This window comes from Mauremys reevesii, linkage group 15, assembly GCF_016161935.1.
Source record: "Mauremys reevesii isolate NIE-2019 linkage group 15, ASM1616193v1, whole genome shotgun sequence".
Classification (NCBI taxonomy): Eukaryota; Metazoa; Chordata; order Testudines; family Geoemydidae; genus Mauremys; species Mauremys reevesii.
Window position 1 is genome coordinate 5,730,981 of NC_052637.1, and position 26,310 is coordinate 5,757,290.

Genomic DNA, 26,310 nt, shown 5'->3' on the forward strand with positions numbered 1-26,310 from the left:
GAAAGTAACTTACAGAACTTACCGGTACTACCAGAGTCCTGAGGGGGCGTGGCCTCAACCAGAATTGGCAGGGCCTTTCGAGATTTAAAGGCCCTGGGGCACCAGCAGTGGCTGAGGGCCTTTAAATCCACCGGGGGCTCCCAGCTGCAGAGGTGACTGGGAGCCCCTGGGGCTCAGGGGCAAATTAAAGGGCCCGGGGCTCAGCCGCCGTGGAGCTCCGGGCTTTTTAAATCCCGGCCCCAGCCTGGCAGCCGAGCTCAGACATGGATTTAAAGGGCCAGGAGCTCCCACCGCTGCAGGGAGCCCCAAACCCTTTAAATCCCGGCCACCTAGCTGCAGGCGGGATTTAAAGGGCTCTGGGCTCCCCACCACTACGGGGAGCCCAGAGGCCTTTAAATTCCAGCCATGGAAACCAGTGCAGTCCAGCACGGCAAACAGGCCCTTGCGGGCACGCCGTATCGGACCGGCTTACTTTCACCTCTGTACAGCGGTGCCTACAGAGGCAGACAGTTGCCTACTGGGTTCTCAAAAGCTTCTAAGCAAGTAATGCGCCCAAGGGAAATCAATAGGAGTCAGGTACCTAAGGGCTATTCAACCCAATGGGAGCTAGGCACCAAGGGCTATTGAAACCAAAGGGAGTTAGGTGCCTAAACAGAAGCACTTTTGAAAATCCCACAAGGTACCTAACTTCCTAATTGCTAATTTCAAGGAATCAGATCAATCAGTCACTATTTTTACAGAGCTTTAGAGAAAGTGGTAGACAGAACCCAGAGGAATTGTGATGAATTTCCTGGAAAGAACCAATCAAGACAATAAAGGGTGGGTGGGGGGAGGGGACAGAGAGAGAGAAGCTGCACGTGTAGTTATGATGTTTATGACACATGTACATTGTAACTGAACAACCCAGTCTGACAATTTAATAGTTTATTTTGTTAAGATAAATATTTTGCATTTCTTCAAATTCCACAGTCAAAATACAAATGACGTTATTTAGAGAAGTTAAAGTTTAATATAGATTTGAGGGAAGAATCAAAAAATAAATGTAAATAATTCCAGTTCTAAAAATATGGTTAGATGCTTGTTTTTGAGATACTGTTGAAATGAAAATTAAAATATTCTTGTATTTACACCTTGTTGCAATAATATTTTCTAAATTAGAATAATTTTTATTCTTTCATATTTTACATTGAGATTTCACAGGGGTAGAAAATTCTGACCGGAGTGAATGACCCCATCCCCACCATCTGCTACCCCTGGGGCAGGGGACGGGGAAGGTGGGGGCTGGGGGTTCCCAGGTGTCCGGTTTTCGACTGGAACCTCCAGCTGAAAAGGGAAACTGGCAGCGTCCGGTCAGCACAGAAAGTCCAGTTGCTGCAGTAACTGGCCCCCACCACTGGGGGTGGGAAGAGCAGCAGGGCTGGGAGGGGCCAGTCTGTGCCGCGGGGTCACTGTCAGGGACAGAGATTCCCTCCGGCCTGAGCTGGGACCGGGCAGATTATCAGGGGAGCCGCGTTTGTACCCCCAGCGTTGAGACAGGGACAGAAGAAAGGGCGGAGTTTCCTGGAGAAGGTGCCAGTGAAAGTGAAGAGATGGGACCTGTCAGTCACATTGTAAAACGAGACCTCGCCCGCCTCATAGTCCAGGAAAATCCCCACCCGGCTGGGCCTGACGCTCATGGGGAGGGGGATCAGTGGGGAGGTGAGGGCCTTGTATCCCCCATCCCTCAGCCACACGACCCAGTATCCATTCCCAGGTGTGTATGTGACCTGCCCATTCCTGCTCACAGATTCCCTACAAACCCCCAGTTCCCAGCCTGTCTTGTCTCCCACCTCCACCTCCCAGTAACGCCTCCCGCCCGCGAAACCCTCAGTGCCCAGGACACAGACACAAGGATCAAATCTCTCAGGGTTGTTGGGCAGATCCTGGCGTTTGTCTCCGTGTCTCACACGTTTCCGATCCTCAGATAGGACGAGCCAGGGATGAGCCGTGTGTGGATCCAGAGTCACGTTCACTGGGGAGAGAGTCACAGAGTCAGGGCTGGGGGCAGGGTCTGGTCACTGGGATCAAAGGGAAATTAACCTGCGTCCCCGTTAATCACTGGGGGGAGGGGTTGTGGCCTGAGGGGAGTCAGGGCCCCTCTGCCTGTGAGGAGACAATGAGGGGGAAGGGCAGGAGGATCGGGGGAGGGGTGGGAAGGTGTCAGGGGAGGCGGGGGAGGGGAGAGGCTGATGCTGGGAGAGGAAAGGGGAGGGGGACGTGACAGGAGCAGAGGGGAGGGAGGGACATGGGGCAGGCACAAGGGCTATGGGGTGATAAGGAAGGAGGGCCACCAGGACAGGGGTGTGAAGGGAAGGGCAGGTTCCTGGGGGTGCTGGGGGGTGGGGTGGGGTGGGCTCCATGGGAAAAGAAGGGGATGGACCCCAGGGAAGCAAGGGAAGGGGCAGGCACCAGGGGGCAGAGGGGTGTGAGGGAATGGGGGAGCTCCAATGGGGCAGGGGAAATCAAGGGGCGGGTGAGCTGCCAGGGGGTGAGATGAGGAGGAGTGGGGAGGTGGAACCATGCGGGGGAGCGAATGAACAGGCACTGGTGCCAAAGGGGCAGAATGGGGGGTGTGGGAGCAGGTGAGCAGAAGGGGGGCAGAGAGAGGGGTGTGGAGAAGGGCAGGCCCTAGGGGCAGAGGTGTGTGCAGGGAGATGTGGGCACCAGGGGGGCAGAGGGAGGATGAAGGGAGGGTGGGGCCCAGAGGTTAGGAGAGGGGGAGGGGAGGGGTAAGGCAGTGCTGAGGTGAGGGGAAGGGCTGAGACCAGGGGTCCCAAGAGGGGGGCGAGGGAAGGGACTTGCACCAGGCAGGCAGAGGGGGCAAAGGAAACAGCAAGCACCAGGGAGGCAGATGGGGCCAGGGCAGAGCTGGGACTTGGGGCAGAGGAGGAGCTGGTACCAGGGGACTGGAGGGGTGGTGAGGGGTGCAGGTGTCACGGAGCCAGAGGGGGAGGGGCAGGGGTGAGAAATAAGGAGAAGGTGGTATGGGTGATGGTGGCAGAGGGGCGAGAGGAGAGCAGGGTCAGTGGGGCAGAGGGTGGTGAGGGGCTGAGCACCAGGAAGGGGACAAGGGGAGGGTCAGGTGTTGGGGGGCAGGAGGAGGGAAGGGGCAGGCAGCAGAAGGGTGCGTGGGGAGGGGAAGGGCAGGTGCCAGGGGATTGAGGGGTTGAGCAGAAGGGCAGGCACAGGGAGGGCAGAGGAGGGGAGGGAGAAGCACCAGGGAGCAAAGAGGGGTGAGAGGCAGGGCAGGTGGCTAGAGGGAGGCGTTAGGACAGGGACTTGGGGAGAGGCAGGTGCCAGGGGATCAGAGTGGGGTTAGAGGAGGGGTGGGCACAGGGGGACGAGGGAAGGGGCGGGTGCCAGGGGTCAGAGAGGGTGGGGACAGGGGCAGGAGTCAGGAGGGCCGAGGGGAGTAAGAAGGGCGAAAGCCAGGACAGCAGAGGAGGGTGAGGGGAGGGGTGGGAGACATGGCACAGAGGAGGGGAAGGGGAGAGGTGGATGCCAGGACATAGCGGGGGTGTGAAGTGATGGGTGGGCTCCAGGGTGCAGAGGATGTTTGGGGGAGAGGGGCAGATGCCAGGATGGCAGGGGGAGAAGGGATGGGCTGTTCCAGCGGGGCAGAGATGCGTGGAGGGCAGGGGCATGTGCCAGGGAGGCAAAGTGGGAGTAGAGGGGCAGGGCGCAGGGGAGCAGAAAGGGAGTGAGAAGAGAGGGAGGGATGTTGGTGAGAGGTCAGAATAGACGCAGGGTCCAGGGTCCCTCACAGGGGTGAGGGAAGGGTAAGGGAGGGGCAGGAGCCAGAGAGGGGTGAGGGAGAGGCAGGCCCCGGAGAATCTCTGTTGCTTTGGGGCCGTGTGTGGTTGGTTTCTCGCTCAGAGCAGGTCGGTGCTGTCCCCACACACACTGGGGGTGCAGCCCTGCCCCAGGGGGAGCAGCTGGGATTCTCCATGCTGGCAGGTCCCACAGGCCCCACCTTCCAGCCAGGGAAACCCCACAGCCAGGCTCTCCCCTTGCCGGGCTGAGCACCACCCCCACGGGGGCAGTTGCCTGGATTGGGCTCACTTGGGGGGCATTACAGTGGAAGATTCGGAGTGGGGTATAAATGCAGATTAATGGGCTGTTGCTAATGAGGCCAGGGCAGTGGGGAGGGGAGGGGGCATTTCCCCACTTACTGCCCCCTCCATCTGAGAGAAGCTGCACCAGGGACCAGTCCCAGTTCAGACCTGCACAGCGCGTCTGCACTAGTTTGCACTGGTGCAGCTACATCAGTGCAAGGAAACCCCGGCAGACATGGGCTGAGACACTGCTGTGCCAGGGGCCGTAACCCCTCCCGTCACTGGGGTGATGGATCAATAGTTACAGGGTCACTGGAGCAGAGGAGCTGGACTCTGGGCTCCCAGGTGGGGGCCCGACCCACTGGGCTGCAGAGTCGTTCTCACCCCCACGCTCTGGCCCAGTGCCCATGGCAGTGTTCAGACACAGGGGGACGTCATCAGACACCTGGAGCCCAGCGGTTCAAGCTCTCATGGCATCACACGGGGGGATTGAACCTGGGGCTCCCAGCTGAGGGCCCAGCCACTGGGTTAAAGACTACAAGGGAAGCGGCGGCACCTTTTTCTGTTCATTGAAACTAGTCACCAAACCCGACATGGAGTCGCGAATAGTTTCTCTTGACCCGAAATATAATTTTGCAGCAAATAAACTATTTGTCCAAAACATTTCACCCAGCTCCACTGCAAACCTGTCTGAGCAACTTAGGAGCCCCAATCCCAGTGACTTGCAATGAGAGACTGTCAGCATCCCCAGAAACGCAGTTACAGGCAGGCCAGGCTCAGGACATCAGCTATGAAACACTCCAGAGCTGCTATTTAATTTGCCCTTTGCAGACAAATGCCCCCTGGGCCCTGATCTCACCCCCACAAATCAGGCTGAAAATGGAGACTTGGCTCCAGCCTGAACTCTCTGCCCAGAGCCATTTGTCCCATGGATGATGCTAGCGGCACAGACCCTCTGCAGCTGCACCTGGGCATCTCCCAGGGCGGATAACAATCACAGAGACCGTCTCAGAGCCCCAGGAGCTCAGGTGTCTCCATCTAACAACTGTGCCAGCCACCCCCCTCGCTCCCATTAACCAGCCCTGGGTCAGACCTGCTGGGGACTTTCACACCCAGACTCTGGAGACACTTTGGGTTCTTCTACACAGCCTGCAGCAGCGAGTTTCGGAACAGAGTGGACAGATTCAGGCTGGCGGGGCTCCCTCTTTGGAATTAAAAATAGCCGCATAGATTTTCAGGTTCTGGCTGGAGCTCAGGCTCTGAAGCCCAGGGTGGAGCCAGGTCTGCCCCTCACAGTGCAAGAGGGGACATTGTCTGTGTCCACATCCCCTTCACCCCCTTCCTGGGATGGGGAACAGCAGCTCCAGGGCCCCTCCCTTCACCCCCAGGGCAGGGGAGTGAGAGCCCTCGGCCTCCTGGGCAGTGGGGCCTCCCAGCACAGGTTCCTGAGTGAGCGTGAAAGTGTCTCCACACAGAGAGCTCTGCGCACCCGGCAAACACACAGATGTGCCCGTGGATCAGGATCCGGGATGGTGCTCTGCCCAGGAGTGATGGAAGCTCCCTAAAAGTCGAGGGGTCACCCACTTGTGCCAGCCCTTCTCCCTGAGCTCCTGTCCCCACACCCCTGAACCCTCGCTCTCACACTGCCCCTTCTTCCTGAGCCCCTGCCTTCACACCACCTCTTCCCCGCAACACCTTGTCCCCCTGGTCTCTCCTCTCGGCCCCTCCCTCATCGTCGCTCACCCTTACAGCTGGTAAAAAGTGGGAGGGAACAGCCCTCCCATTGGTAAAAGTGATGGGGCCATAGCCCCTGGCCCCCCTCTTCCAGTGCCCCTTACTCACCCCCCCCATCCCCATTAGGAGAGGATCCTTGGGGCACTATCAGTGACTTCGGTGCTGGGGATATGAATTGGGATTTACACCCCGGGTGCTGGAGCTCTGTGTATCGAGGGTATAAGGAAACAGAGGCCGTGTGAGCCCCCCACTGTCCTGCCAACATGGCTCAGCCCTGACAGCTGCTGGAGCCTCTCCCTGGGGAGGAATCGTCCCTGCGGCCCCTTCAGGCCTTGGCCTCCCTGCGGAGGTGGCTGGTGAGGCTGCCGTTAAAGTGAGTTACAATGTGAGCTCCTGTCCACTGGGAACTGGACTCTGAGCCAGCCCAGCACCGCCAGCCATTCAGTGCGATACCAGCGATGCTCAGGCTTGGTGACACAGCCAGTGCCCCAGCGGGCAGGGCGAGGGCCTGTCCAAGGAGCAATGGGCACAATCTGCAGCAAGGGAGGTTGAGGCTGGAGATGAGGAAACACTTGCTAATTCTCAGGGCCGTGAAGCTCTGGACCCGGCTCCAGGGGAGGTTGTGGCATCCCCGTCACTGGAGGTTTGTAAGAACAGGTTGGACAAATCCCTGCCCGGGATAGTCTAGTCCCTGACCTAGCGTGGGGGGCTGGACTAGGTGATCTCTCGAGGTCCCTTCCAGCCCTGCATTGCTCTGGTTCTAGGTTACAGCAGCCCCGGGCTGAAGCCCCCAGCTCCCAGCCCCAACCGCGGGTCCACTCCCAGCCACGGCCCCCAGCTTCTGGCCCCAACTGGAGCCCCGTTCCTGGCCCAGCTCTTGACAGCAGCTCTCACGGTTGGGGCGCAAACCAGGTAAGGAAGGACATGACCAAAAAAGTTTGGGGACCACTGTCCTAGGCAGAGGAGCTCCCCTAAGGGGGAGGAGCTGCCAGAGATGACAATGACAGCAGCAGCTGGAGCAGGACAGAACCCTGGAGAGCTGCCCCTGGCTGGAGAAAGTGGATGCAGAGAATAAAGGCACAGTCTGAAATGACCCAGCTCCAGGAGGGAGGGCTGGAGTCGTCTGATTCCATGATGGAAACTAATCCAAGCCCAGCTCTGGGAAGGACTGAGGGCTCGTGACTTGAGGACAGTGAGGAGCTGCAGTGAGAGCTGGAGGCTGGAGCAGAGTGAGGGAAAAGATTATATTTCGGGGTTTACTTGGACTCAGAATGGACCCCAGGAGGGGACTTTTCTCTCAGATATTTTGGACTGTGGGGCGTAATTTAAGGAGTGCTGAAGAGGGTAAACTGAGGCAAGAAACTTGCCAAGATACCCTGAAATGGCTGCGGATGGTATCAATAACAACACTCACTGCCCGGCCCCTAAGGTCTGCATCACAGTGCGGGGCCTTCCCCATTGCACACAGGGACCCTGAAGCGCAGGAAGCCCTGGTTACTCTGCCCCACACATTTACCCAGAGACTCCCCTGAGCTGCCGAACCCGGGTCCCTGGGGTCAGAGCACAGGCAGTCGAGTGGCACTGAGTGGCCAGGGCTGCTGGGGCGGGGGAAAGGAAAGGGTTAATCTCAGCAGGGTGGCACTTTGCTGCTCAGCCCTGGCTGGTCTCTGCCCTCTGGGTGCAGCTCAGGGCGTGTGTCTCTGAGCAGGTCCCTGCCCACCCACCCGCCATTTGCCCCAGACACAGAGAACCCAGGTGCCGAGGGAAGGAGCAGCCCCAGCAGCGCCGCATTGACCCTGGCACGTGCTGAGCCTGCGAGCGCAGCAGCAGAGGCAGCGGCAGAGAGAGGGGCTCAGCCATTGAAAGCAGCAGTGTCCCCACCCGCAGGGGAGGGGTCAGCGCTGGGACAACAGGCCGGGCTGGGTCAGGGGCTGGGAGCCCTGGCAGCGAGCGCGGTGCCAGCACCAACGGCCCTGCTGGAGACCCTGGGCCTGGCCAGCCTGGAGCAGCCAGCGAGTGACTCAGGGCCTGGGACCCTGCCTGGGACGGGGCTTCTGGGGGGCTGACAGGAGGCTCCCCAGGGGCTGGTGATCCCCTAGAATGAGGCACTAAGCTGACTGGCTCAGGCTCTCGACAGGATCGGGGCCAGGGGTGTGGAAAGGCCCAGAGCCCAGCCGGGTTCAGGGCCCAGTGGGCACAGACTGTGCTGGGCTGGGAGCAGCGAGCGGGGAGGGGAGCAGGGAATGTGCTGGCTCCAGACAGTCACAGACAGGAAGCTGCTTCCCCCACAGCCTGGGGTTCCTGCTCCCCGGAGCCCTGAGATCCTGGCCCTGCAGCCGGCACAGACTGTGCAGCCTCCATCAGCCGGGACAGACACACCCAGCTTGGCCCCTTCGACTGATCCCTGCTGGGGGGGGTGGGGTGGGAGGAGAGGAGCGGGGGGGGGTAGGAGGAATGGGCCAGTTCAACTACCACAGACCGAGCTCACTGAACCTTCCCTCCCTCCTCTCCTCTGCCTTAGCTTCTTCTCTGTCCCTTCTCGCTGTCAGGTTTCTGCCTTTGCCCCGGGTCTCTGCACTGGGGTTGTGGGAGGGGTTTGGATGGGGGCAGCTCACGCTCAGCCGTTGTGACAGGGTCACACTCTTGTGAGTGAGTCTCACTCACTGAGCAGCAAACCACTGACCCAACCTCACACTGGGCTGTGCTCAGAGCAGACGAGGGGCCCCTAGGATTCAGCTTGTTACCCAGTAACACACGGCCCAGGTCAGACCACAGCAGCCAGACTGGCCCCTCCTCCAGCTCAGAAAGCTCGGCCAGCCTTGGCTAACGGGGGCTAGGGCTGTGCTGAGCGGTGCCCACACAACGCAGCCCTCACATGTCCCAGGAGAGAGGCACAGACACGTCATCCGTTACCCGTCTGTGCAGCACCCACAACAGCGGGCCCAGTCCAGGCCTCACAGCACCTGGCTCAGTGACACCCAGTAACTCAGCCATGGAGGGGTCAGGATGTCAGAGTGACGGGGCCGGGGCCTGGTCAGACACCTGGTTAAGTACCAGCAGGTGGCTGTAAGTAGCAGGCAAACTGCCCAGCACTGAGTGCATCAGCCTCCAGCTATCACAGCTCCAAGCCTGTCGTCCCAGGCTCTGTCCAGTTCCCCAGACACAACACAGCTGAATGTCCCAGTAGAATCCACTCACCTCCGAATCTCTGCAGCGCTTCCCTCATGTCAAGGGAAATTTTATACACGTTCTTCAGGTCAGTAGAAACAGCTTCTGGTTCCTGGAGTTTCACATTCTCACTCCTATGAAGAAAACGTCCCATCATCACTCAGCTGCTCTGTACACACAGCATCCCAGAACCACCACCAAGAATAGCCAAGCAATGACAATAGGAAACACACCTGCTCAATGTGCTTTTCACATCCTGAAAGGAAAAAGAGAAAAAATGTTTTATTAACACAATGTGCATAAAACTTTCATATAGAAAATAGATAAACCCTCCCAGGCTTCACTGTTTTGTGGTAAAATCTCGTACACCATTTTGCATTAACACTTGTTTCATTTATGTAGGTGAGACAGGAATTTAGCTAAAGGATTCTCCCTTCTAGGGACCCAACCCATCAGTATCTGTGTTTATCGCCTGTGTTGGGTGCAATGTTCTGGAGTCAGAGCAGGGATGGGTTCAGCTCAGTATCATTCTTGTATCATCCATTTAATCTCCCATGGCCTCATTGAGTCTCCATGAGGAGAATACCCCTCTAACATGAACTGGGATATTTTGGAACTGATGGAGGCCTTAGCCGGATGTTCTGTTTGTCAGTAAACCACAGAACACATTTACCCTAATTGTTGGAATCCAGACCCAGGGATCTGAGTTCTAATTCTGGATGGGTGGAGAATTTTCATGCCGTCTCACCTTTAGCAGCTCGATAACTGGTTGCTGACACTTCTCCTCGATCTCTGTGATCAGCTGCTGCAGAGAGGAGCTTTGCTGGGAGAGTTTGGTTACATTTTCCTGTAGTCTCTGCAGAGTCTCCCTCTCCTCCTCCTCCAGGCTCTGCAGAAGCAGCTGCTCCTCCTCTCTCAGCAGTGTGTGCAGTTTGTTAAATTCATCTGCCATCATCTCTCTCCTATTCTTCACTGTCCTCTGGAGATAGAAAAATAGGAAAGGCACAGCGAAAACATGAGCCAGATGTTGAGTTACACAGACTGGGCCTCTGTCCATGAAGCAGGGAATGTTAAATCACTATCAGGTTTGTAAGGATATTTACTTCTTTGAGAAACATACCACAAGGGGTTTGTTTAAGTTCAATATTAATAAGGCCAGTTTGGTAGCAGGGTTGTCTAGGGTGCTTTGTAAAGCCGCAGTATGTTCTTGCAGGTGGCATGGGATGGACACAAGGGAGTGGGGCACACATGGGTGTTGGGCACCCAGGGTATTGTCAGAGCTGGCTTTAGCCTCACCCAGCCTGCCTGAGCACCCCATGCCTATGTGTCCAGTGACCAGCCAGTGTCTTCCTCACACACCCCACACTCTCTGTGGGGATTTCACTGTGAAAGGCAGGTGAACTGGCACAGACATTGTGTCCCATGGGTTCATCACCTGGCTACAGACAAGCACAGGTAAGGTCACAGTAACAGTAGCAGGTGACTGGGATGAGGTGGCCACATGATGGCAGCAGAGGCTGTGAAGTGGCCAAGCTCTGCCTGGCTTTACACTGACCCGCCCCTGGCTCTGCTGACTCAGGGGGTGTCCACACTGCAATGGAGGAGTAAAGGCAGCAGGTGACGACACACTCCAGCTTGCTCGTGTTGGTGCCACTAGGCCTGAGTAAACCAAAGTTGTGACTTTGGGCCTGAAGTGAACCAAAGTTCTTACATGCTGTAAACTTTAACCAGCCTAAGATGCTAACAGACTGCAAGCAAAATGTGTAACTGTCAGCAATTTCAGCTTGCAAATGCAGGAGTTTGAAACAGCAAAAGCAGCGGGGAGGAGGTGTAGAGGGGGAAGAAAAATCTGTATGCGTTTGTTCTGTCAAGGCCACAAATAAGCTTGTGCATAAGAACCTTTTTTAACACACTGAAATGTAATGCCTAATGTAGCTGCTGCTGGGAAGGGAGGGGTGAGGGGGAAAACCGAACAAAAGGCTTACACAAACAAAGGGGGTATAAATGTTGGGACCCCACCTGTGAGCGAGCGTGCAGGATTTAAGAATGCTTTTCTCCCTGGCACCTTTCTTTGTGCACAAATAAACCTGGTTTTGCTTCTCCACCCTGGTGTGTTAATTAGTCACGGCCTTTGCAGACCGGCAACGAACCCTGCTGTTGCTCCGCCTCGGGCTCTTTGGGCCGGCAACAGTTTTGGCGTCCCTGGGTGGGCTCGAGGCAAAATTGTGCCTTGCCCGGACTCCTCCAATGGCCAGTGGACGAAGGTCACAGCCGATGCCCAGCGCGCACCGGTGCCTTTACTGGGGGCCTCGGCAGAGACGCGTCAGGCCGACCTTGGAGGGCACAACGGTGCAACGCACTCAGATAGTGGAGAAGCAGCTGCGGGCGACGGTGAGGAACCGGCCCTGTGGTAAGGTAGGAACAGTCCAGTGGTGTGGACTTTTGCCTGAGGCTGGGGACGCCCAGCCGTTGTAATTCCCACTAGACAAGAGAGCGTCCTATAGTGGGTCAAGGGCAAGCCCGTGGTATGGGGCAGGAATAGAATACAGGCAGGGTACGGTGTACACCCTTAGAAGGCATTCTGATGAATTGGAGAGTGTTTGAATCAGATCCATTGACTAAAAGTAAACTGAAAAGATTTTATACAGTAGACTGGCCTCAGTATCAGTTAGAGAGCCAGGAAAGGTGGCCACCGGAAGGATCACTTAATTACAACATGATCCTTCAATTATTTCTGTTTTGTCAGCGAATGGGTAGCTTCTGAAGCTGTTTGTATGTAGAGCTCTTGTAAAAATCCCTCATCATATGCCCCAGAGCTGCACTGGGAGGAGAACTGTCCGTGGGAATGTCTGTCTCTGCTGGGCTCATGCCATTTGAATTTATTGACTGTGCAGCAAGATAAGATGCATCGTGGCAATAGGAAACAATGGCCTTGGTGTGTGTGTGTGTGTGTGTGTATACCTGTGTGAGTGATCGTTACTGGAAGATGCCCAGATTGCCCTGTGAAGCGATTGCTAATGATCAGGAGTAGTCTAACGCAAGCCCAGTAACTAGTGGATCTTTAGGAGATCCGACCCACGGTGGGCTGACTCAGCCTGGCATCGTCCGGCGAGGAAGCTGCCTGGGTCTAGGAATGTGTGAACCCATCTTCCCTCCCCCCCCCCTCCTTTCCGTGTGGGCTACTGACAGTCTGATCATCTCATTGGATGCAATTAGAGTATACGGCGCTGTGTCTCCCAGAGACTAGCCGACGCTCTTTGCTGAAAGGGGATGTAGGAGAGTCAATCATCCTTGTTAGTCTCCCCTGTGTGAATGTTCTGTAGGGAGAGATTCTTAGTTTATGAGCCGCTAGTGCGGACAGGGTACCCTCTCTGTGTGTGTAAGTGGAAAGTGGGTAAAGGGACAGTCTAAAAATTCTACCTCACCCCCTAAGGGTACCCCAGCATAGTACATGTACGTACATTATGGTCCTAAAACCTGCAGGTATTTAGAGAATTGGAATCTTCACATGTGTAAAAATCAATCTAAACAGTGCCCATTAGAAGGTATCTTCAATCTAGATAAGATCATATATCTCAGAGGAGCTTTTAATCACAAAGAAAAGCCTCTGACACAGTGTGAGCAATTTGTCTAGGAACGGGTTAATTTGAAACTCGGCTAACCCCAGAGATAAAGAGAGAGCTGCTCTGCGTACAAGGTCAAGAACCAGCACACAGACTATGCTAAGTAAAATTGCTTTCAGCCCCAGCTGGTTGTGGAAAACAGAGACAAAAGCAAACCAAAAAAACAGTATAAATTACAGAACTGAGATTGCATTTGCAAAGCTTAACGGTTTAGTGAGATCCAACAGTTTTTGCAACCCTGAAGCCGGACAGGCAGCTGACCTGAACTGGAATCTCTGAAAGAGACGCCGCAGGAGATTCCAGGGTGTAAAAGAACAGCCATCCCAAGAGTGGAAGCATGTTGGAAATGCTGGACAAGCTGTATACAGGATAATCTCCCGTCCACCTATTTCCCTTCTCTGAACATTATACACAGACATGCCAGTCTGGATATGTGTAAGTATTAAAGTGGCTTAAGGCTTGGGGCATTTATATTTTTCCTGAGTGATGTGGAAGTGTTCCCAATACTCTCCATTGTTGTTTTATTATTTTTAATGAAGCTTTAAAATTTGGATATATGGTGTGATTTCTCTATCTACCCCCCCCAGTCCTGCAATGTCAGTTTGATCACCTGACATAAGGGATAATTGGTAACAGAAATTTGTCACAGTTTGGTGAGCAATAGAGAATTGGGGAGCCCTGTAGAATTTACACCATCTGTTTTACCCTTGTTATTTTATGTTTGCTTTGTTTGGTATTGTTTGGTATTATATGATAAGGATTGTATGGTTAAAGGTGAGCCCTAATAGAATAAGGAAACACTATCTGGTTTTGGTGCACTATCTAGTTTTAGCTCTGTTCTGTTTAACCGGTTACTGTTGGTTTTTCTGCTGTTTATTTGGGCGTTGGGGGTGTGGGCGGAACTGAACTTCTCGTTCGTAATTCCTCAGGGTGGAAGCCATGTGTGCGATGAAGCTCTGGGGTTGTATTAAGATAATTCTGTCCCGCCCCCACCGTGACGGACAATGTACTAGAAGTGGAAAAATCTGGCTTAGACTGTAATTTTCTCTGCTCTCTGTGTAATTTTCTTTTCTGTTTAAGTGTCAGCAGACAAATGGGTGGGTCTCTGGGTAGACCCCCAAAGGAGTTTGGATTGTGTGTTAAGTAAATGGCCTTTACCCAATGGCCGTGTATTTTTGCCAGGTGGCAAGCCTTACTAGGGAGGACTTGAGTAGTTTTGGGAGTAAAATGTTTTAGGGAAAAGACCAGAAGGATGGGGGCTAGCTGTGAAGCCCACCCTCCTAGCTAAACTGGTAGTGGAATAAGTTTGTGTCCAGGATAGGAACAATTCAGCAAGAAAAGCAGGATCGGGCCCAGGCAGGCAGGCAACAGAAAAATGGGAAAACAGGTTGGAAACTTTTAAGGGTGTAGTAAAAAAAAAAAGTAAGTAAGTATAAGCATGGAAATTTCAAATACTCAGGAGGATATTTGAAATGGTGATTTGAATTGATAAGTGGCTGCTGAAGGAAAAAGCAAGTGATTTAAGGGAAAAGCATGTGATTTTTAAGGGAAAGTGAAAAGTTAACTCTTTAGTTGCTGGAGGGAACAGCAGTTGAACTTTGTAAAAATGCTAAAGAAAAAAAGTTTTTGGTGTCTTTAAAATGTTTGTAAATAAATTCAGGCAAAGAAAATATGGGGTAATTCTCCTGAATTAACAAAAGTATTTGTATATTTTAAGTTTTAAAATTGACTGCCCAGAAGGGATAGACTTTTGCTTTGTCTTTCAGATAATCAAAGAAAACTAATCCCAGCTGAACAGCATTCAACAATATCATGCATTTACTGACAGAGTAACAATTATGTTTTGTGTTCTATGTTCTGTCTTGTGGTGTTTTGTCTCGTAGCCAAAATTGTTGTGTTTAATATTTTTATTAAATGGTCTAATTTAAAATCAAGTGGCAGTGTTAAATTGAAATGCAAATACTTGTTTTGTTCAATTTAAAATACAAAGTGTTTAAATATATCAAAAAAATGTGATATACTAAAGTCTAATACATTTTCCTAAGTAAAAAAAAAAAACTTTATTAGCCAAATCTTTTAATTAAAAATTGTTATTAAAATTTTCATACTAACAGTCTTTAAAAGCAAGGACATAAAAAGTTAACCCACTCCCCATATTGTACATGGGATCCTTCTGGCTACCTCAAACTTCTAGCCAAAGGGCTGGGGATGGTAAAAAGCTATTGGACTAGAGGTTGTATTAAGTAAACTCATCAAAGTGGGTGTGCTTGTCCTGGCCTGTTGTTCTAAAGCTCTGTAATAAAGTTATTTTAATAAAAAAGTATATGTGGCATACATTAAATAAAACTAATGTACTGTGTATATGTTTATTGTTAACAAAAAGTGTATAAATAAAAGTTTCCTTTATAAATTAAAAAAAAATAAAAAAAAAAAAATTAACTAAAAAAAAAAAATAGTTAACATGCTAAAAATAAACTGGCCAAGATTTGTGCTAAAACAAACTTAAAGTGGCCAGATGCCCTTCCTTTGGCACTAATAAGTATAAAAACCATTACTTGGCTAAAAACCAAAAAAAAAAAAAACTTAAATTTGCCCATGCAGCTATAACATTTGTAAAATCTGCAAAGACACTAATGCAATGTGTTAGGTTTTTTTCTCACAGGTAAAAAAAAAACAACCCGAAGATCCTAGCAGTCCTACCACTCCTAGAAACCAAAAAACTGGGTCTACATAAAAATCCATCAACAAAAAACTGCCTTGGCTCCACGCTGGAAAGGCCCTTTCCAAGTCCTCCTGTCTACCAACACTGCTGTGAAGTGCCAAAGACTGACTGCTTGGACCCAAGATTCTCACTGCAAAAAAACCCCTCCACATCAAAAAAATTTTCCTATTAATAATTAGCCTATTCTTTCTTCTAGTTCTACTGTGCTTCTGGACAGCTTCTGAACAACCTCTCCCTTGTCCACTGACAGACCAACTGTGCTTTTAGACTTTTCTAAAAAAAGCAAAGCCATTACAGGGTAATATGTGCTGGAAACCTCTCCCCTGTAAAATGCTAAACCACAATTGTTTTAAAAAAAAAAAAAAACACTCACTCCACTGACATTGCCAAAGTCCAAAAATTCCTAACTAAAAAAACATTAAAAACTAACCCTGGTAAAAAAACAAAAAATTGTACACTAGCAAAAAAAAAATTTATGGGACCCATAATTAAAAATGTGGTATTAATTGACTTTTGGGGTTTAATCTACAGGCTGTGCCCTGTGTTTTAAATAAATCCTTCAGTATGTATTGCCCTCCTAATTAAATTTTAAATAACATTGCCCTTATCAAGTTTTCAAATCACTTCTACATACCCAAATTGCTCACAAAAGGCTGCCATTAAATTAGCACAACAAAGGGCCTAAATTATTTCCTCTAAAAAAAAAAATTAAGCAAATCCCTGTGGGCTAGGGCCAATATCTAAAAGCCAAAAACATAATAAAAAATTGGGCCAACTAAAAAAGGCTACTAGCCTTATTCTTAAAACTCAGCTATTTTAAGTACAGGCTGGAGTTACATGTCATTTCAGCCCTTAATTCTATGACCCAAAAGTTACTAACAAAAATAATATTAAATATCACTAAGGCCAAAAAGGTATTGCAGTGGAATCTAAACCAAACTTGGCCCACTGCCCTTACAAATGCATCAGGAGTACCATCTAATCTGTGGTCATAAAAACATACTTGGACACTTTCTAAATGAAAGTGGGAACATTCAAAGTGCTCCTTCCAAGCATATGGACCGGTTAGGGTGGGTGTGGGCTCCCACATACCAAATCCTGCTGGGTCCATAAAAAGCATGCATATAAAACTAAATTATTCACCAAAACATCTAAAAAATTAAACCACTTGGTATACCTACCTGATTTATAGTCAGTGTCCCAATCCCTTAGTTGTTAAATAAACATTCCACTCTTTTGTCCATGCATTCATTCCTGGGTTGGGGGTAACTAAGCTCAAAAAAGCAGTTGTACATATATCTGTAAAGCTTCATTGTTTTTTGTTTTTAAAGTTTAAAAAAACTCACCAAAAGTTTGTTAAGTATTCTCAAAGGGGGGAATTGTTTTTCCTAATATCCAACCTAAACCTCCCCCTCTGCAACTTGAGACCATTACTCCTTGTTCTGTCATCTTCTACCACTGAGAACAGTCTAGATCCATCCTCTTTGGAACCCCCTTTCAGGTAACTGAAAGCAGCTATCAAATCCCCCCTCATTCTTCTCTTCTGCAGACTAAATAATCCCAGTACCCTCAGCCTCTCCTCATAAGTCATGTGCTCCAGCCCTCTAATCATTTTTGTTGCCCTCTGCTGGACTCTTTCCAATTTTTCCACATCCTTCTTGTAGTGTGGGTCCCAAAACTGGATGAGGCCTCACCAATATCGAATAGAGGGTAATGATCACATCCCTCGATCTGCTGGCAATGCTCCTACTTATACAGCCCAAAATGTCGTTAGCCTTCTTGGCAACACTGTTGACTCATATCCAGCTTCTCATCCACCGTAACCCTTAGGTCCTTTTCTGCAGAACTGCTGCTTAGCCACTTGGTCTCTAGTCTGTGGCAGAGCATGGGATTCTTCCATCCTAAATGCAGGACTCTGCACTTGTCCTTGTTGAACCTCATCAAGTTTCTTTTGGCCCAATCCTCTAATTTGTCAGGTCCCTCTGTTTCCTATCCCTACCCTCCAGCATATCTGCCACTCCTCCCAGTTTAGTGTCATCTGCAATATTGCGGAGGGTGCAATGCACGCCATCCTCTAGATCATTAATGAAGATACTGAACAAAACCAGCCCCAGGACCGACCCTTGGTGCACGCCGCTTGATACCGGCTGCCAACTAGACATGGAGCCATTGATCACTACCCATTGAGCCCAACAATCTAGCCAGCTTTCTATCCACCTTACAGTCCATTCATCCAGCCCATACTTCTTTAACTTGCTGGCAAGAATACTGTGGGAGACGGTATCAAAAGCTTTGCTAAACTCAAGGAATAAGACATCCACTGCTTTCCCCTCATCCACAGAGCCAGTTATCTCCTCATAGAAGGCAATTAGGTTTGTCAGGCATGACTTGCCCTTGGTGAATCCATGCTGACTGTTCCTGATCACTTTCCTCTCTTCTAAGTGCTTCAGAATTGATTCCTTGAGGACCTGCTCCATGATTTTTCCAGGGATAGAGGTGAGGCTGACTGGCCTGTAGTTCCCCGGATCCTCCTCCTTCCCTTTTTTAAAGATGGGCACTACATTAGCCTTTTTCCAGCCATCCAGGACCTCCTCGATCACTATGAGTTTTCAAAGATAATGGCCAATGGCTCTGCAATCACATCAGCCAACACCTTTACCACCCTCAGATGCAGTGTATCTGGCTCCATGGACTTGTGCTCATCCAGCTTTTCTAAATAGTCCTGAACCACTTCTTTCTCCACAGAGGGCTGGTCACCTCCTCCCGATACTGTGCTGCCCACTTCAGCAGTCTGGGAGCTGACCTTGTTCATGAAGACAGAGGCAAAAAAAGCATTGAGTACATTAGCTTTTTCCACATCTCTGTCACTAGGTTGCCTCCCCCATTCAGTAAGGGGTTTACACTTTCCCTGACTTTCTTCTTGTTGCTAACATACCTGTAGAAACCCTTCCTGTTACTCAACATCCCTTGCTAGCTGCAACTGCAAGTGTGATTTTGGTCTTCCTGATTTCACTCCTGCTTGCCTGAGTAATATTTTTATACTCCTCCCTGGTCATTTGTCCAAATTTCCACTTCTTGTAAGCTTCTTTTTTGTGTTTAAGATCAGCAAGGATTTCACTGTTAAGCCAAACAGGTCGCCTGCCATATTTACTCTTCTTTCTACACATCAGGATGGTTTGTTCCTGCAACTTCAATAAGGATTCTTTAAAATACAGCCAGCTCTCCTGGACTCCTTTTCCCCTCATGTCCTGAGTTTATGCCAGCAATGCCCCTCCACTATGTACATCGGCCAAACTGGACAGTCTCTAAGGAAAAGGATAAATGGACACAAATCAGACATTAGGAATGGCAATATACAAAAACCTGTAGGAGAACACTTCAACCTCCCTGGCCACACAATAGCAGATCTTAAGGTGGCCATCCTGCAGCAAAAAAACTTTAGAACCAGACTTCAAAGAGAAACTGCTGAGCTCCAGTTCATCTGCAAATTTGACACCATCAGCTCAGGACTAAACAAAGACTGTGAATGGCTTGCCAATTACAGAACCAGTTTCTCCTCCCTTGGTTTTCACACCTCAACTGCTAGAACAGGGCCTCATCCTCCCTGATTGATCTAACCTCGTTATCTCTAGCTTGCTTCTTGCTTGCTTATATTTACCTGCCTCTGGAAATTTCCACTACTTGCATCCGAAGAAGTGGGTATTCACCCACGAAAGCTCATGCTGCAAAAACATGTTAGTCTATAAGGTGCCACAGGATTCTTTGCTGCTTTTACAGAACCAGGCTAACACGGCTACCCCTCTGATACTTACATAAAATGCAACTCCCCCACCTTTTCTGCCCTGCCTGTCCTTCCTGAATAGTTTATATCCATCCATCACTGTACTCCAGTCATGTGAGTTATCCCACCAAGTCTCTGTTATTCCAATCACATCATAATTCCTTGACTGTGCCAGGACTTCCAGTTCTCCCTGCTTGTTTCCCAGGCTTCTTGCATTTGTGTATAGGCACTTAAGAGAACTAGCTAATCATCCTGCTTTCTCAGTATGGAGGCAGGAGTCCTCCCATCTTGTGCTCTTCTCCTCGTGCTTCCTCCTGGTATCTCACTTCCCCACTTACCTCAGGGCTTTGGTCTCCTTCCCCCCGATGAACCTAGTTTAAAGCCTCCTCACTAGGTTAGCCAGCCTGCTTGCGAAGATGCTCTTCCCTCTCTTCGTTATGCGGAGCCCATCTCTGCCTAGCACTCCTCCTTCTTGGAGCACCATCCCATGGTCAAAGAATCCAAAGCCTTCTCTCCGACACCACCTGCGTAGCCATTCATCGACTTTCACAATTCGACGGTCTCTACCCAGGCCTTTTCCTTGCACAGGGAGGATGGATGAAAACAACGTTTGCGCCTCAAACTCCGTTATCCTTCTTCCCAGAGCCACGTAGTCTGTAGTGATCCACTCAAGGTCATTCTTGGCAGCATCATTGGTGCCCGTGTACCATAGATATCGTCCTTTCATACACAAGCAGTAAAATACCCTGGAAGGAGGCAGCAGACTCAGCTCTGCGGGCCCCAAAGGCAGCGTGGGAGCAGAGACGCCAGTCTCAGAGTGGGGATGCTCTGCATCATGCGGACACTCAGGACTTCTCAAGGCCTGTGTTTTTAGCTAAAGTTTCACATCACTGAGTGCAGGCCAGAGGGGAAATAGCTGGGAAGGTTCTGAATGATCCCTCCTGCCGGTGAGAGCGAGGAGCTTAGGACGATGCATCACTGCACTGTGCCCCAGGCCCAGGCCAGGAACAAGATCCACACGGTGCTCTCATCTGTCTGCCAGGCTCCCATGTGGCCTCCCCCAGGCAGCAGCTGGGAGACTGACACCAGCACCGTCCCATTAACTGTACAGGATGAAGCTGTGATGTGGCTGGAGGTCAGTGAGGAACAGGAACACACTCGGTCTGGGGGAATGTGTCACCCATAATTACAACTGCTCCAGAGCTGTAATAACCCAGGACTCTCTTCCCCTTTGACATTGTGTGATTCCTTCACCCGGCACAGCAACGTGCTCCTGCTCTGTCAGCCTGACTCTGTACTGCACTCAGGGGAGCACCTGAGAGTCCCCTCCTGAGCTCCTTGCAGAATCTCCCCATTTCACTCCTTCTCTTTTCTCTGGGCCCTCAAGTTCTCTCCCCCTCTCTGCCCAAGGGCCCAGGCTGCTGCTGCAGCTGCTGCTGAGAGCTCCTGGGGAGCTGTTCGGTGACACCCCTGCGGTGCTGCTGCAGGGAAGCAGTGAGGGAGGGAGCCAGCAGGAACTAGTGAGAGACAGGAGGCGGAAAAGCAGCCTTTGCACTCATCAAAACAGCTTCATTAGTGTCAAGTATCAGAGGGGTAGCCGTGTTAGTCTGGATCTGTAAAAGCAACAAAGAATCCTGTGGCACCTTATAGACTAACAGACGTTTTGCAGCATGAGCTTTCGTGGGTGAATACCCACTTCTTCGGATGCAAGAAGTGGGTATTCACCCATGAAAGCTCATGCTGCAAAACGTCTGTTAGTCTATAAGGTGCCACAGGATTCTTTGCTGCTTTAGCTTCATTAGTGAGCAGGGATCAGACTGGGGGAGAGGGCAGAGGGACAAAGGTGGCTGGATTCTCTGAAGATCCACCCACAAAATAAGCTCCGCCCATGTGAGTCACCAAAAGGAGACACCATGGTCTGTTCACAGGAGATGGTGCATTGTTCAAAACGGGATGGAGTTGCTGATTGGCTCCAAATGGCTGCTGGGGCCGGTCTCCCCTCATGGGGCTAGAATATATCCTTGGGCTCTCTGGGCCTGGACCTTCTTTACTGGGGGGGGAAATAAGAGGTGGCATCTCCCAAACATCACCCGCCTGTGGCACCGGAAGGAGGTGTCACTGGCAGTACATGGTGCTGGGTTGTAACTCTCCCTCTCCGCTCTCACAAGGTGAATGAAATTGTTAACAATGCTGATATTTAAAGGATCATCCCCAGGCACCTGAGCCCACCCCCCACTCAGGGACTGGAGCTGTTCACACCTCTCCAAGCTGCTGTGCCCAGCTCTCTGCATCCCTACATGTGGGTCAGTTTTGAGGTTTTCTTCACAACCAGAACAGCTGGAGAGTCAGTTTAACACAAAGTGAAAGCTGAGATCCTGCAGAACAAGGCAGTCACAGAGAAGTGCCAGTACTTCCTGGCTGTTTCTGAGCCCTGTCAGTGAAAGTAGACGCCGCGACGTATCAGTGCTCCCTGCACCAGGCCCGGCTTCCTTAACAGGGTGGGTGGCTCTGGCCTCCTGGAAGGGGTGGGGCCTTGGGGCAGAAGGGCCAAGGGGGCTCCGCTTCCCACCACTGGTGAGTGCAGGGAGGGGGGTGGTTTCCATTCCTTCCGCCCCCCCCCCCCCCCCCAAGCAACATGGCTGGGGCCGGGTCGCTCTGCTTCCCGCCGGCTGCAGTGAGTGTGCGGGCGAACCCAACCTCTGCTACCGGCCGGTGAAAGGCCCCCTGCTAATCCCTCAGGCTACCCTGGGCCCCACAGGGCCCCCCAAAGCTGGGGCCCAGGGCAGCAGCCCCTTTTGCTCCCCCCTGTCGATGGCCCTGCTGGTAGGGTCCAGGAGTGCTGCCATGGCAGCGCTTTAACCTCGCCAGTGCAGCCGTGCTGCTGGGACCTACCGGCAGGGCCGCCGATAGGGGAGCAAACGTCAGCTGTGTGCGGGCCGGGCTGGCGGCCGGCTCTTGCTAGAGCACTGCTCCGGCCCGCACCGGCCCACTTTCACCTCTGCAAAGCACCCTGGCGGCCAGTTTTCAGAGCGGGATCGCTACTAACCGTGCTGCTCTTTGTGTGGATGTAAGAGCTGCTAGTGTGAATGTGCTCTGCCTGCACAAGGAGCTAGTGTGCACACGCAACAGCGGCTTTAATTAAAGTGGCATCACTTTTGCCAGCAAAATTAGTGTAGACAAAGCCAAAGAGCTGACAATCACTAAGAGCAGGGTGGAACCTCAAGAGACTGAACGTATAGAGCTGGAGGCATTGGGAGAGAGGGCAGAGCACGCTCGGGTGAGGGGGCAGAACAGGGCAGGAAGAGGTGGGGTGGGGGTGGGGTCTTGGGGGAAGGGATGGAGTGGGGGCAGGGCCTGTGCAGAGCAGGGCGTGAGCACTCCTGGGGAAGCGAGGAAGCCAGCACCTGTGTTTTCCACACTCAGGCTCTGTGCTTTAGAGAGAGGAAGTTTTGCCTCTCAGAGGCGCACAGGGTGGGGTGTGGTTTGCCCAGGTCACTGGGTGGGGGCTCGAGCTGGTTCTGTGTTGTATATTGAACCCAGCCCTTCTTGCTGCCCACGCCACCTGGCAGACGGGTTGCAGGTGCACAAAGAGCCATCAGCCCTGTTCTCTCTATCGGGCATTGACACTTGCAGTGTTGGGGCAAAAATGTCTGGATCTTTTCCCATTACCCACAACCCCCAGTGCTCACCCCCCTGAAAACCAGGCCCCTTTCGTTTAGGTGCCCAACCTTAGGCAGCCAGGTGTGAAAGATTGTCCTTGGATTGATGGGGGATAAACCTGGGGTCCTTAAGGGTTTAATTAAGCAAAGTCAACAGCATTTCCTACCTTGTACTCCTGGGCAGCTTCCTCAATGGGAACCACCGTGTGAGCGCGGTGAGCCCGGGATTTCTCACACACCCAGCAAATGGTTTCTCCATCCTCCTCACAGAAGAGTTTGAGACGTTCCTCGTGTCTCTCACACAGATCCTCCTTTTGCCCTTGTCCTGGTTTTGACCCTAGTTGTTTGAGCTTTTGTACAATGATGCTCAGCTGGGTGTTAGGTTTGAACTCCCCTTTCTGGAACTGGGCTCTGCACTGGGGACAGGTCAGGGGTGTCCCCACTCCCTTTTCCGCACAGTACTGGCTGATGCAGGCTTGGCAGAAGTTGTGCACACACGCGATAGTCACCGGCTCTGTCAGATACCCCAGGCAGATGGAGCAAATAGTGTCATCTTTTATGTCCCCTGCTGTAACTGGAGAGGCCATCGCAGTTGGGTGGGTGTCTGTTCTCTCTGCCCTTTGCAGGCGGCCAGCAGCCCAACCAGCCACACCTGCAGGAAACCCGAAAGTGAAAGGAAAAAATCAACAACAAGCAGCCTTTTAAAGCTTCTTTTAGCATCTTGTGCAACCCGGAGCCAATCACGCGCTCTGGCAGGATATTCCACCCCCCCCCAAAAAAGGAAGAAGCCACAGCCCTGAAAAGCCTCCAAACAAGCAACTTTAAGAAACGAATAGGCAGAGGGGATAAAAGTTACCACAGTGGGGTGGGCCATCTGCAGTGGTTGCCAAAATAGGCCATGTGGCAGAGAGGCTGGTGTTCCTTGTTGGCCCATCTCAGCACCCCTCCCCCAGGGCTGTGGTGTTAAAGCCCATTGCCCCATATGTCTTTGTTACATAAAATAATTCATTGTCACTTGATGTGGCTCTGACCTGCTGTTCCCAGGGCCTGACAGTTACTCTGTTTCCTAGAAGCCACTGTAAATGCAGCTTCACTCTATTTTAGTTATTTATTTTTAACTCCTTTTTAAAGCAGTGTTTTGGTTACTCCTATTTTCCTCAGCGCACCTTGGATAACTCTGTGCGCATGGCTGTCATTGTGCTGCTCAGTGTATGGTTGTAATAATAAATAATCATAGAAAATAATAATTGATGCTACAGGTTGAACCTCCCTAATCTGGACTTCCCTAATCCGGCAACACCCCTGGTCTGGCATAGTCGGTGACCCAGTGGGTGCTCCGGGGCTGGAACACTCAAGGGGGAAAAACTGACAGGCTGGGGCCAGGAGTGTTGTGGGACCAGGGAAGACTGGATCTGGCAGAAGCCAGAGGAGCACGGGGCCAGTGGCTGGGAGCTGAGCCCCTGGGGAGCGGAATCCTGGTGGGCCGGGGGCCAGCAGTGGAGCCCCAGAGTCCCTGGAGAGAGGAGGGGCCGGTGCCCTGGGGACAATGGCTGGGAGCAGTGAGACTAATTGACTGGCTACAGCACCTGATTGGTTGGGAGAGTCAGCAGAACAGCTCTTAAGCCCAGCAGCAGATGCACTTAAAGGCTGCTCAAAGCATCAGGCGCTGCTGGGATAGCACCTGCCTTGTTCTAGCCTTACCCCTGATTTGCCTCATTCCAGCTAACCCAGTTCTGACCTTGACTCAGGTTCCTGACATCAGCTCTGGCTCCAGTGTTGGCTCCTAGCTCTGGTTACTGACCCCTAGGCCTGGTTGCCCAAGTCCCGGTCACGGACACTGGGGTGTTTAATGCCTATTTTACTTCAGTCTTCACTAAAAAGTTTAATTGTGACCAGATACTCAACACAATTAATATTAGCAGCAACGGGAAAGGAGCTCCACCCAAAATAGGGAAGGAACAGCTTACGGAATATGTAAGTAAGTTAGATGTATTCAAGTTGGTGGGGCCTGATGAAATGAACCAGAGCCTAGGTTGGTGCCTGGAGAGAGCATCTGGCCATCCTGACTCTAGTCTTGCCCTGCAATTCTGTTCTGATCGTTGCCACCCAACTCCTCCTCCTCACCACCCTGGATGCCTCACACCCATTGCCATCCCCTTCACTGCCTCCACTCCTTGTCCTCCCCTCCCAGGCTCTGCCCTGCTCACCCCTGCTGCTCCCCCACTACCTGCCCCTGCAGGTTAGTTTCACTCTCCTGGCTTGTGAAATTCCACAGGAACTTTTAGCTTATCTACCTCTCTAATACCCTGGGACCAGCCAAGCTACACTTATACCACAAACACATAAACCGTGTCAGTGGGTTCTCCTTTGTCCACTGTTTAATTGACATGCTCAAAGAATTCTGATAGATTTAGGGAGACCCCATTTTCCTTTGCAGAAGCTAGGCTGGTTAGAACTTAGCATAGCATGACCGCACAGTTCTCTGTTAGTTATTGTTTACCAGGCACTAACAAAGCTCACCGGGCTGTAATTCTCAGGATTACCTCTATCGAATTGTTAAAACTGGGTACAACATTCCCAGCCCTCTGATTCTCCAGAAGAGTAACTGATTTGAATGAGAGGTAGATTAATGTTAGCAGCTCAGCCATATCACTCTTAGGTCATTTCAGAACTCTCGGGCATTTGCCATCTGGTCTTGGTGGCTGCTGTTTCTTTAACTTACCAGTTTGTTCCAATCTCTCCTCTTCACACCCCAATCCATTATCTTTATTTCATGAACAGAGCAGCCCCAACACCCTGCTGAAAACTGATGCAAAGAAATCAGATATTGTCTCTCAGTATTGTCCTTACCGTCCTCAATTGCTTCCTTTCCCCTGCTGATCCAAGGCATCCTTCATTTCTCTCACAGGCTTTCTGATTCTGATGGACTGAAATAATTCCCTGGTATTTGGTTTATATCTCTGCCTGGTCACTCTTCTAATTCCATTTTAGCCTCCTAATTCCCATCATGCACTTCACCTGATATACGGTGTGCTCCTTTTTCTTGGCTTCACAGGGTTAATATTTTCCATTTGCTGAAGGATCCCTGTTTTGGCTCTAACAACCCCTTGCCCATGGCCATGTGGAGTTACAGTATTTGTCCTCTTGATGATTCTTTTGTTTCTCAGGGGTTCAGGTGTCTGGCTGTTGAGGTAGCCTCCAGGCTGAGTCTAAGGATTGTAATTTCCCTGTATTAAGGTCTTTTTGACTTGCTTCCCTTCTGCAAGATAATGTGCTATTGACTCATTTATCTGTTTTATTTTCAGACAAACTCCAGGCTGAGCTCAGTAAGTTCCTTTCCCCCCAGTATCACCCTGTGTGACATTGTCTCCTGCTCAGTGTGTTGGTGTTCAGGGCGTTCTCACCCCTCTGTCTGTGTTTGGTTGCAGGGTGGAGAAGCGCCCAGCTCTACGCAGATACTGTACATACCACTGATCTTTTATCCATGGTGAGACCCACCTCCCGCTGGGAGCTCTCTGCTCCTTTCCCT

The 26,310-nt window shown here is 51.3% G+C and overlaps 1 protein-coding gene across 1 annotated transcript in view; it reads right to left on the bottom strand.

The window, feature by feature from the left end:
- Positions 1 to 1,153: 1,153 nt before the first annotated feature.
- The window catches only part of LOC120383937 (E3 ubiquitin-protein ligase TRIM39-like), a 961,691-nt gene continuing 936,534 nt past the window's right edge, over positions 1,154 to 26,310 (bottom strand). The window contains exons 3-6 of the mRNA XM_039502264.1: positions 9,745 to 9,975; positions 9,230 to 9,252; positions 9,027 to 9,130; positions 1,154 to 2,011 (exon numbers count right to left, since the gene is read on the bottom strand). Of these exons, the coding sequence (XP_039358198.1) occupies positions 1,452 to 2,011; positions 9,027 to 9,130; positions 9,230 to 9,252; positions 9,745 to 9,975 (918 nt within the window). The 3' untranslated portion in view covers positions 1,154 to 1,451. The remainder of the gene's footprint in view (positions 2,012 to 9,026; positions 9,131 to 9,229; positions 9,253 to 9,744; positions 9,976 to 26,310) is intronic.